The sequence below is a fragment of the Heterocephalus glaber genome, unplaced genomic scaffold (genome assembly GCF_053883595.1).
Source record: "Heterocephalus glaber isolate CG9 unplaced genomic scaffold, H.glaber_assembly_v1.0 deba00000621, whole genome shotgun sequence".
Classification (NCBI taxonomy): Eukaryota; Metazoa; Chordata; class Mammalia; order Rodentia; family Bathyergidae; genus Heterocephalus; species Heterocephalus glaber.
Window position 1 is genome coordinate 6908850 of NW_028258153.1, and position 12387 is coordinate 6921236.

At 48.7% G+C, this 12387-nt stretch overlaps 1 protein-coding gene and 1 pseudogene across 14 annotated transcripts in view; one reads left to right on the forward strand and one right to left on the reverse strand.

Annotated features, from left to right (window-relative positions):
- The window catches only part of Tns1 (tensin 1), a 221801-nt gene that overhangs the window by 37548 nt on the left and 171866 nt on the right, over positions 1 to 12387 (forward strand). For all 14 annotated transcript variants that reach the window (XM_087206062.1, XM_087206065.1, XM_087206063.1 and 11 more), the window contains exon 2: positions 2592 to 2706. In XM_087206062.1, coding sequence (XP_087062188.1) covers positions 2592 to 2706 — 115 coding nt within the window. The remainder of the gene's footprint in view (positions 1 to 2591; positions 2707 to 12387) is intronic.
- On the reverse strand, positions 4610 to 5721 carry LOC101714604 (ras-related protein Rap-1b pseudogene; annotated as a pseudogene).

Sequence of the window (12387 nt, forward strand, 5' to 3'; positions counted from 1 at the left end):
ACTGAGATGATGCTCCACCACCCCTAAATATTTTCCTGATTTTTCTGACAAGTACTTTTACCCAATCCAGCACAGCCATCAAAATTAGTACAATGACATCAATGCTTTACAACAGTCTAATCCTCAGACTCCATGGAAGTTTTGCCAGTTATCTTCACGATGTCCTTTATGGCCATGAAAGAATCCGGTTCAGAATCAGCAGTTGCATGGCAGAGTTGTCTTTGAGTCTCCTTCAGTCTAGAAATCTCCTCTGTCTTTCCTTGATTATTGTGACCTTGTCACTTTAGAAGATTCCAGGGCCTTTAATTTGGAGATTTCCCTCAATTTGGCCTAATGTTTCCTCTTGATTAGATTTTTGGCAGGAACATTGGAGAAGCGATGTTCTGTTTTCAGTGCCCCCCTCCCAGGCGCACGACTTCCATTTGTCCTATTACTGGTGATCGTTTTGATCACTTGATTGAAGTGGAGTCTGCCAGGAAAACTTGCCCCCACTCAGTTTGTAATTTATAAAATATGATGGGGGAAAGTGCTTTGAGACTACAAAAATGCTCCATTTCTCATCAAACTTCCATTTATTCATCTATTTCTTTATAACATAATGGCTTCATTTCAGCCGTTACTATTGTATGTATTTTGATGCTTAGCTGTTCCCAGATTTGGTCTTTAGGCGCCCTGGTGGCTTTTTTTTTTTTTTTTTTTGGCATCACTTTTCTGCAAATTTTATTCATGTCTATCTTTATAGGAGACTGTTAAATTATCATCTCTTCTTCTGCACTCAATCTATCCTCTGGTGGCTTTTTGTCTGTCTCTCCCTCTTTGATCCTCTGGCTCCCCTCTTAGTTTCTGTGTGTTTCTATCTAATCTCTCTCATTGTGGGTACTTGTTGGTCTCTTTCCTTGTCTCTTTTTAAAATCTTGGTCTTCTTTTTCCCCTCTGCCTGCCTCTCTGTAGCTTTTCTCTTTCTCTGCCCCTCTCACCCTAGTCCCTCTCTGTCTCTGGATCTGTCTCTTTCCTCCAGTGTCCAAATAGGAGTCATTCCTAAGCAGGCTGAGCTTGTTGGCCATTCTTCTTCCTTGGAGCACGAAGTTAGCCCCTCCTACCCCCACCTCAGAGCTGGGAGATGCTAGAGCAAGAAGCACAGAAGGGAGCTTGGAAGAGCAGAGCCCTCCTGCCCACATGGCAGGGTCTGTGATCTTGCCTCTGTATGTGCCCATGCAAGTGTAGAGGGATATCAGAGACATCTGTGCCCAGGGAGAGGGGGAGGAAACTGCTGTGCCCCTCTGGCCTCTGCCGGGGAAAGAATCAGGTTAGACACCAGGGGGATGCTTGGGGCCTGAGGCATCCTCTGACCAGGGAGCACCCCTAGTCTGTCCCTGGGCTGGGGCAGCAGGGTGGGCAGTGATGTGAGGGCTTTGTGACCCAGAGTGTGATTTCGTGTGTGGTTACAAAGAGATGTGGTGCTGTCTAGAAGGGAAACTGAGGCCTGTGATGGGGTGGGGTGGTAATTGGCCCAGGGGTCCTGTTAAGTCAGATTTAGTGGACAGCTTGGCCCACAGACCTGTCCTCTTCTCATGTATGAGGTGGTGCAGTTTAAAGCAGGAACTTAACCTCCTGTGTTTTCCCAGGACTGAGGTATAGCTCGCTGACAGAGAGTGAGCTTAGCATGCATGAAGCCCTGGGTTCGATTCCCAGCATTGCAGAAGAGTTGTGCATGCATATTTTCATAATGCAAAGAATAGAAATAAACCTAAAGATGGAAGAGGCCTCCTGGGGTGAGGACAGAGAGGATGAGAGGGTCTGGAGGGAAATGGCATGCTGGGGATGTGGGTGGGAGACCATCAACCATGCGACTACTGCATTCAGACAGTGGCATGCCACACGGCACTGAGACAGAAGGAGCAGCTGCTTTACGTGACAACACAGATGGTCTCATAGATCACTGTTGCCAGAGGGAAGTCAGACACGAGAGGACACACTGTCTGGTCCATTGCTATGAAGTTTAAAAGCCTGGCAAAATGATTCTTTGGCGAGGGAAGTCCCAGTAGCATTTATGTTGGGGGAGGCCTACTGGGAGGGGACATGAGGGAGCTTTTTGGGTGTGGCCACATGGGGTGCATAATTATAAAGGTGTATTAAACAATGCTTTTGGGGCGACCCTGGTGATGGACTCCAGTGCCTCACAAATGCTTGGCAAGTGCCCTCCCACTGAGCTGGATCCCCAGCCCAATTAGTAATATATTTTTACATTTAAACTTAGTGCACTTTCCTGTGAGTAAATCATGCCCTAATAAAGAAGTAATTTAAATGGTGAATGGGAAGCCATGGAGGGGCCTGCCATCCCTGGGCACTGGGGCCTCTAGTTGCTATCTGAACCCTGATCGCTGAACCATGCAAGTCTGGAAGCCTGGATGAGTGTCCTGTCACCCCCACACTGTTATCTGTCCCTGGGCACTTCCTTCTTTCTGTAGCCCACAAGCAGGCTCATCCCTCTCCTCTCCCCTTGTCCTGCCTACTGCTTCTCCAGAGCCCCCAATACCTCCTGAAAACCCCAGCCTTCACCCTGCCTGACCCCTGTGCCTCTCCTCTCACAGCCAGAGGACCTAGAGGCCCCCAAGACCCACCACTTCAAGGTGAAGACCTTCAAGAAGGTGAAGCCCTGTGGCATCTGCCGCCAGGCCATCACCCGGGAGGGCTGCACCTGCAAAGGTAAGCACTGGCACCTGAGGCTTGGGAGGCTGTTGCGGAGAGGGAGAGGGGCTCCTGGGCAGGTGGCCCTGTGCTGGACACTTGTCCTTGTGGCCCTGACCTGAGCAGGGTTCTCATCTGGGGCGAGAGGCTGAGCTCCCTGCATGGGACTCATGCATGTGGGAGTGTGGGTAGCATGTGGCATGGAGATGACATGTAGCTTATGTGAGGGTGACAGGTGACATGTGTGGATGGCATGTGGAAGGTGTATGGGTAGTATAGGACATGTGTGAGTGGCATGTGGCTGGGGTGGGGAAGTTGTGTGAAGGTTGTGTGTTTGAGGTACATGGACAGGTGGTGGAAGTCACGTGATTAGTATGTGGGAGGAGTGTGGCTGGCATGTGCCTGGCTCTGGTTGTGCTGCAAAGAAACCAAGCTACAGTCCTCCCCTACTGGCAATTTGGGGTGACTTTAAGAGGGCCTGAATCAGAGTTAGCATAGGGCCTGCTGGCTGCCAGACTCTTTCAATGGCTATTCCCATGTACTCCTGGAGGGACCTAAGGTGAGGCAGTTACCACCACAGAGAAGCTGAGCCACACAGGGAAATCATCAGGAGGCCCTGCATCCCTCTCTGTGACAGACACCACCACCCACCCACCCACCCAAGTGGCCTCTCCTTTGTCCATCTCACCGATTGACAGATGCAGTTGGAGTCACTGAACATCTCAGCATCTGTCACCCGATTCAGCAGTCCTCAGCTCTCATCTGGATGGCTGGCAGCAGCCCCCACCTGTAGGGAACAGGGAACCAGGGCATTAACAGAACCTCTGCAGTGGGTCCTGGTCTCCTGTGAGCCATGACATCAAAAGGTGAATTAAAGAATAAAGACAAGAAATGAGACTTCGAGAAGAAGCTGGGTTCTGGGGCTAAGCAGTGCTGCTCTGGGAAGCAAAGACAAAGGCACCCGGAGCTTGCCACTATTTATTGGGTTCATAGGGAGTAACAGATGACTCTGGGGGCAGCAATAATCCTAAAATGACAAGGCTCTTATAATCAAAGGAAGTATCAGATATCTCGGGAGCATGGCAGTAATCCTAGGACCATGAAGGTCTTATGCTGATGAGGATCTTTTTTTTTTTTGCATGGCAATCCAAATTTATTGAACTCCTGATGCTAAGTTATACAAAATTGCACCACTTTAATTAAGGCTTTTAGTTTACATTTGGCCACCTCAAAGTAGTTGTAACATTAGGTTGGTTGATTTAAATACTGTGGCTCCCTGTTGGATAGACACACAATCTTTACACCCAAACATTAATGCATACAAAGCATCAAGGCATTGTTAAATAAAACAGCAATAGTTACTGCAAATTAGGCCTTGTGACCAATTACACATGATTAAAATTACTTCCCACATTCACATCCACAGTACTCATCCACCATTTAACATCTCAACCAAAATGTTACACATGTGAAACAATCACTAACAGGCAAAAATACTAAACCTATATATTTGGTATTGCAAATACACTTATGCATGAGCAAGCAAGGGATTCACAGTGAGAATCTGTAGCTGTAGAAGCCTGAAAATGATTTACAAAAATAGTTAAATCATTAAAAAATTGTTTGAAAATATACACTTCTTGTTATAGACCCCCCCACTGTACACACAACTATAAACATTGTTCCCTATGTAAACAAAAAAGGAAACATAATAAGGGAATTTGAAAAGTCTGGACATTTCCTTCCCAACAGATATTAAAGGCAACGTCTTTAATCTAAGACATTATACTGAGAGGACTATCATATTTTAAAGACAAGATCACTGTCTCCACAGGTTTTTGAAAATATAAAAATTATATAGCTGTATTAATCAAAGCACTTATTTTGTACAATACAATGATAATGACCTTGATTTAAAAAAATTATAATAAGCTACAAGTATCAAAGAAGCAAAGTTATCTGGAGTAGTCTATATAGGAGCTCTTTGGACTTTCTTTTATTATGCTAAAATAGTGGTGCTTTTAGGATTTACATTGTTGTACTCTCCAATACAAAGTATGGGGTGTGTTAAAGTATACAGTACACCATTTTCATATATGTACAACATTGGTGGATGAAGAAGTGTCTCTTAGCAGTAATACTGGATGTAGCCTCTGGTTTTGCCAGCTGCATACTCTATGACTATTATATAAGTAAAAATCTCTCTTGTGATACTGGAAAGTGATTAGAATGTGCAAACTGATATAGTAGCTTTCATCCACCTCTTAAAGGGTACCACCACAGGAAAGTCCATTTAAGATGTTGGTAGGTTTAACAAAGTTGGAATGCTGGCACTGTTGAATTGGGCAACAGTTCTTCAGATCTGGCTCAGAGCTACAATGAATTTAGTATATTAAAGCAGCTGACATGACGACTTTTTGCAGGCCTCCCCAGACACTGGAGTTTTTCTGTTAATTTGCCGCACTAGGTCATAAAAGATCTCATTAACATTTATTTTTGATTTTGCAGAAAATTCTAAGAATGCACAGTTGTTCCACTGTCTTGCTAGATTTTGACCTTGTTCCTTTCCTACAACTCTTTCATCTTCCAAGTCGCATTTATTACCCACCAGAATCATTGGAACATCATCAGTGTCTTTAACTCAAAGAATCTGTTCTCTCAGATCTTGTAAATCATTAAATGTGGACTGTGCTGTGATGGAATAAACTAAAGCAAAGCCTTGTCCATTTTTCATGTACAAATCTCTCATTGCTGTAAATTGTTCCGTTCCTGCAGTATCCAAAATTTCAAGCATACACTGCTGTGCATGCATCTACTTCAACTTGGTTTCTATAAGAATCTATCGTAGGATCATATTTTTCAACAAAAATTCCTTGAACAAATTGTACAGTCAGAGCAGACTTTCCAACGCCTCCTGAGCCAAGAACGACTAGCTTATACTCACACATGATGCCAACTTGTCAAATTGAGTACCTCTCATGCTGTCACCGGGTCGCCACAGCCAGCGTCACCCCGCGCTCTCTCCGGGTCGCTGCTCCCAGCGCCGCGGCGCTCCTGCCGCTGCTGCTGCTGCTGCCACCGCTGCTGCTGCTGCCGCAGCTGCCACTCGGGCTGGTTTACACACCTGACTCTTGATGAGGATCTTATGTTGATTAGGATGATAAGAGGAGCAAAAAAATGGTTTTATAACAGTAGGTGGGATGAGTTAAGCTGATAAGGAATTTGTCCCTGCCCAGGTGAAAGCTTTCTCTTACTACTGGGTTCTCAAGGAACCAGGATGTCTTCAGCTGATGTAATCTTGTCCTTGAGCGTCATAGCATTATGGTGCCATTGAGGTCTCAGCTGTGACTGGAGGCAAAAATGGAGTTATGTTTTGGTACTCCAATCTATAGGCAAGAAGATTAGGCCTAGGGGCTGGGGATTTAGCTCAGTGGTTTCCCCGCCTGCTGCGCAAGCACAAGGACCTGAGTTTGATCCCTGGTACCAAAAAAAAAAAAAAAAGAAAGAAAGAAGATTAGGCCTAATCATAATTTAATTGTGATATGATTTTCCCCAAAATTATGTAGAATGGCTCCCGACACCTGCCTGTCCTGTTTCCTGACCTCTCCAGTCCCCCTCCACAGCAGCTTCAAGTGGGACCTAGAAGTCTAAATCTAGTCCTGTCACTTCCTTGACTAAAGCCTGGGGGCCTCCACGCAGCACAGCCTTCTCATGCCTGTGAAGTCTGGCAGGCTCAGCCCTTGCCTGGTTCTCTGCTCTGCACTCCAGCTCAAGCTCCGTACTCTTACCAGCTGTGCCCCACACAGGTCCTGGGAAGGCCGAGCATGTCACCTATGCCAAATGGGACATGCTCTTTCTTGCCCTGGAGCCTTTGCTCTTGTGGTTCTCCCACCTGGCCTCTATCCCTTGCTCCCTTCCCTCTGTGCCAGGCTGGGAGGTTGGCATCCAGCCTAGGGAACAGTTTCTAAAGTGCTACAGGGGGCTAAGCACTTCCATGGATGGTCCCATCCATCTGAAGGTGCCGCATCCCTGTGTTACAGATGAGGAGCCTGAGGCTGGCACAGGTCACATCTCTTGTCAAGGGTCACAGCTGGCTGAGTTGGAGTGGGATTTTGGGGTCTGTGCCCTGGGGTGGGGGGAGGTGGTCAGTGCGTCTCAGCTGGGTGTTAGAGGTAGGAGTGTTAGGCTGAAAGCATGCAATTGAGTGGTCCTCTGTGTGTGTGGAGTTCGTACCAGGCAAAGGGCAGAAGGTCGTTTATTGTCCTGAACCCAAGGAAAGATAGACACCCAGCATTTAGTTGGCAACAGGAATTCTTGCAGTGGCAAAATCAGCCACATGGTGTCACCCTCTTCTCAAGAGGCCTGGCTGGAACTTGTGCTCGGGTGAGGGTGAGAGCCCTGGGAATTGCTGAGGGTGGGCTTTTGGATTTTATTTGTATAACAGCCCCTTCACCCTGCCCTGTGCCTGCAGGCTGCATGAGTTAGTTTCCAGCTGTCCCCTCTCCTTCTAGTTCCTTTTTCTCTCTGGTGTCTTCCCTTCTCCCCAGTGACCCTCAGAGCTACTGAGATATGAGGCAGCAAGGGGTAGAAGGAGAAGAAAGTCCCGGGGATTCACTCTGTGGTTTTGGGCACATTTTTGGCTACTATTTCCCTTGGCTCCCATATGTGTGGCACCAGCTCCCCCAGCTTACCTGGCCTGAGAGCTCAGGTGACAAGGACACTTGACTTTCAAGTGTATAAGCAAAGCTCCCAAGGTGAGTGAGAGATGGTTCTGGTTTATTCTGGATCCCAATCTGGCCCTGCTGGTGTGAACCAGTGCGGAGGAGTTGTGGGTTGGCCAGGCTGGTTTGGCAGCTCTAGCTGGGTACTGGCAAATGGTGGGGAGTTGGTAGGAAGAGGGAAAAAAGCTGGGGCCACACTCCAGAAGCACCACCAGGTGTCAGAACTCAGCCACAGAAGGCACGGGGGTCAGGCCCAGTAAGGGAGAAGGGAAGATGGCTCGCAGGCCTGTGTGCATCCGCAGCAGGACCGGGGTCCCTCGGCCTGGGGCAGGCCTCAGAGCCACTGGGCTCACTGCCGAGAGATGCAGGAATAAACCATCTTTTCTCTGTGCTTTGGAAACAGGAGGTTTTGGTGGTATGAGGTGGATAGGCCTTATCCATCCATCTATCCTTCCAGGCATCCAGCACCAACAGGTATGGCTATACTTATAAGTTGTCCCCTGGCTGCAGGGCCAAGGATGGACTGAACTCTAGCCACATTCCATTCTCTGAGCCTAACTCAAAGGTTTGCAGGGCTCTCTGGTCCTCTCTGTCTTCAAGTCTTGCCTCTCACATGGTGAGCATCTGGATTCTTGATTAGAAGGTGATGGGTGGAACTCAAGGTCCAAGATTCACTCACTCTCCGTGGAGCTGTAATGTTGAGGGCACTTTTGCCAGAGGAAAGACCAGTGTATGGAAAGACCGGGGCAGCTGGCTTCCCTTGGCTGCCCACTGGTGGCTCAGGCTGCTTTTCTGCTCTCCTTCTCCTGTGTCTCTGTTCAGTGTGATATGGTTGGGGTGGGAGGTGAGGAAGTCTAATTCTGGTTCTGGACACTCAAAGACAAACAAGGCAGGCAAGGAGGTAAAGTGAGGGACTTATAGGCAGGACAGAGATGCATGTACAGAGGTACCTCGAGACTCAGCGAGCCCTTCCCATCCTGAGCCTGCTTCTCTTCCTGCATCTCCTGGAGTCCTATTGTAGGAACAGCATAGTTCTGTGTGTGACTGTAAGACTAATGCTCACGTCAGGGACACCTGCTCTGTGTGGAAGACGGTGATGGATGAGACCATGGGAGGAGGGTAGCACTGGATGTCCTATGTGACCTTGGCTAAGTCCCTTCACAGTTTGGGCCTCAGTTTCCTCATCTGAGATAAGAATGCCAGCTCTGAACCAGGGAATCCCTCTCAGGCCCAGAGAGTGGGAAGCCTGGGAAATTTCTTTTTTAACCTCTGCAAAGGCTGGATGGCTTTCCCAGCATAGACTTCCTCTCTCCTCCAGGCACCCATGCATCCCTCCATTGCTAATGGACTAGGTTGTCCTCTGGGCCAGGTACTGTGCTGGGTACTGGGGCCAAGAGCCCACACTTCTCTGGGAAGCCAGACACATAGCCAATCATGGAATTCAGGGGCAAAGCTAATGCAGAGGGGTGTGGGAAAGGCTGTCTCTGGCCCAGAAGAATGTTTTTGTCAGATTTCAGCCAGGAAGGCCTGTACAGGCTGGGTTTTGAGGGATGTGTAGGAGCTTTCCCCCTTTGGACTCAAGGCAGTACTCTAGAGGAGTCCTAAGAGTACTGGGGAACTTAAGGAGGCTGGGTGGGCTTGGAGCCTTGGCCAAGGGCCCTAGTCTCCCACTAGGCTGAAACTCTTGGGAGAGACCAGCTCTGGAGTCCAAGGGCTGCCAGCTGGGGCTGGTCTGGGGCCCAGCTAGGCCACTTCCCCTCTCAGTGCTTTCCAGTCAGCCCAAGGGTGGGGAGCAGACACACCTGAAGTTTCTCAGCGCCAGATACACCAGGGAAGACAGACAGCCTTCTATGGGGCAAGCTTATCCAGAGCCCTCCTGGTCGGAGCTGGGGAAACTTTGTTTCAGGGAACTCTTTTCCCCATTACTTCACTGGGGACCCAAGCTTCCCCCTATATCTGAAGGTCTTGAAGCCATCAGAGCCATCCTGGTAGGGTGGAAGACGCTCAGTTTCTAGCCTGGGCTCGCCACTGCCTGGGTGTGTGACTTCGACTGTGACATTTAACTTCTCTGGGCCTAACTTTTCCCTTTCTCTAAATGAGGGGCATGGGTTAGCTTGTAGGTTCTAGATAGTGCCCCAAAGGAGCTGTAGGGCTCCTGGGGGTGCTTTAGGGACCCAAGAGGGTAGGAAAGAGGTGAGGCTGGAATCCCTGTGGAACCCCTTCCCACTTTAACCAAAGCAGCGGTTACTTTAGGAATTAAACATGTTAGGAGGCAGGAAGGTGTGGTGCTCTTGCACTTGGCTCAGATATCCTGGATTCAAATCCTAGCTGTGACCCTTCTTAGTGAGAACTTTGGTTGACCAGCTCGCTAAATTTCTGAGCCTCAGTTTTCTCACCTTTGAAGTGGGACAAACAGCAACACCTCCCTCATCAGGTTACTTCGAGGATTCAGTGAGATGAATTTCGACTCGGGACACGGTATGGGATCTCTAAGTCGACACTTGAGGGCCCATCTGCAGCAAGAGAGAGGCTGTAAAAACAAAACTGAAAACCACCGGACAGGGTGATCTAGAAAGTTTCTTTTTATTCCTACTTCAGAGCCACGTTGTGTCCCCAGCCACTCTTGAGACACCTTGTATTAGTCCAGAGGCACAGAACCAATAGTGAATGTAGCTAGAGATGGCTAGACAGAGATTTATTTTAAGGAATTGGCTCATTGATTGTGAAGGCTTGGCAAGTCTAAAATCTGCAGGTAGGTGGCAGGCTGGAGACCCAGGGAAGAACTGTGCTTCAAGTTTAAAAGCAGCGTGCTCACATTCTCTCTTGCTTGGGGAGGTCAGTCTTTTCTCGTAAGGCCCTCAACTGATTGGATGAGGCCCACCCACACCATGGAGGGTAAGTGGTTTACTTAAGGACATTGATTTAAATGTTAATCTTATCTAAAAAATGCCTCCCCAGAAACATCTGGAGTAATGTTTGACTGAGTATCTGGGTACTGTGGGCCAGCCAAGTTGACACATAAAAATAATCACCATATAATTCTACCCCAGGCCATGGGCCATGGGCAAGGCCCAGTGGGGCTGCATAGCCTGGTGAGTGGCTGGGTGGCTGGGACGGGTGTATTGATGGTTATTGCCTGGATCAGGTGCACACTGGGGCTGTGTGCTCATTTTTCTGACCGGAGTCCAGGAGGAAAAGGCCATTTAAATCCCAACAATGTTGGCTTCCTGTGTTCCTGAGAGGCAGGAAGCCAACACAGGACAGAGTCCAGTGGCCCAGCTGAGCGGGAATGAGGCTGAAGTCTTGGCCTAGGGTACAGTTCTCTACCCCAGCAGGTACTCCAGGCGCTTCCCTACCACGGCTGTCTGTGCTGACTCTGGTTCTGTGGTAGGGGGCAGTGCTGACCCCCAAGGGCAGACATGGGCTCCTAGTGCCCCCTACAAGGTTGGGTTTGTCAGGGGTGCTCCCTAGGACTCCTATCTTGCAGGCACTGGCACAGGGGCCACTGTGGGTGGCCTGTGATTGCAGCACCTTGGCAGCAGCAGGGAGGCCATTGACTGCTGGGGGTGGGGGACTGACCCCAAGTTGTGTGTCCAGGGAGGACTCTGGCATCCCAGGGACGCCAGGAGCCAGGGCGCTGCCCTCCTCCCCCAACCTTGTTCCTCCCTGCACAGCCTACACAATGCCTTTGAAGAGAAATGGGGGGAGCTTTCCTCCACCTCAGGCCAGGTGTTTCCCCAGCAGCTCTGGGACATTTTCAAGGTTGCAACCTAGGATTTCCCCTTCCTTGGCCAGAGGAAGGAAGAGGAAGATGGTAAATGTGATAGGGAATGTATTGGTCTATTGGTGCTGCTATAACAAAATACCTTAGGCTGGGTAATTTACAAGCAAAAGACATTTATTGCCTACAGTTCCAGAGCTGTAGGCCCAAGAGCAAGGTGCCAGCAGTTAGTGACTGGTGACAGCCTGGCCTATGTTTCCAAGATGGTGCCTTGTCATGTGTCCTAGAGGAAACTGGGCCTTGAAGATGTATATGAGCTCCCCATTCCAAACCCACTCCTTAAAGACTCAAAGGTCCATTTGGGAAGTCTTGTATGGCACAAACCATTGGAGCACAGGTAGAGGTGGAGGCAAGACCAAGTGGTTCAGGGTATTGCGAGATGCACAAAACTGGATAAAAGCTTCTAGGTAGGGATGTGATATAGTCAGTTTGTATTTGAGAATGGTCTGCAATCACAGGATATTATGGTTTACTTCTAGATGTCCCCCAAGAGTCTCATGAACTCATAGGCAGGGCATTTAGAAGGTGGATAATGAGGGCTTATAGCTGACTTGCAGCTAAAAGGTATGGTCTTGGAAGAGGCAGGTCACTTGGTGTATGGTCTGGAAGGTTTACCTCTCTCTCTGGTTCCTCCTTGATCTCTCTCTACTTCCTGTCCACCATGCCATGAGCAGCTCTCCTCTGCCATGTCCCTCTGCAAAGCCGTCCTGCCCTGGAGCCAGCTGACCATGGACTGTAAACACAAGCCAAAATAAACCTTTCCTCTTTACGTTCTGGGTGTTAGGTATTGTGTCTTAGCAATCAGAAAGTAACTAAGCCACAGTTTTGTACTACGAGTGGGGTTGTTGCTGTAACACTACCTGACCGTGTGGTTCAGAAGCCTTTGGAACTGGCTTGCAGGAATTTGGAAAGGTTTGGAGATGCCAGCTAGAGAAGCAGCCCTAGAATGCTGTAAGCTGAGCTTGATAGGAGATTCTGATTAGAGCTCAGAATGTGGATAAAACTCCAGACAATAAAGACCAGGCTCAGGAGGCTTCAGTTGGGAAGAAGCACTCCACTGACAGTTGGGCTGTCAGTGTACATTTGTGTACATTTTGCTCAGGTCCTGGGACTCTGTGGGAGACTGAGATTAAGGGTGATGGATTAATTAATTTGGCACAGGAAATTTCAAGGCAGTCCAATATTCAGGCTGTAGTA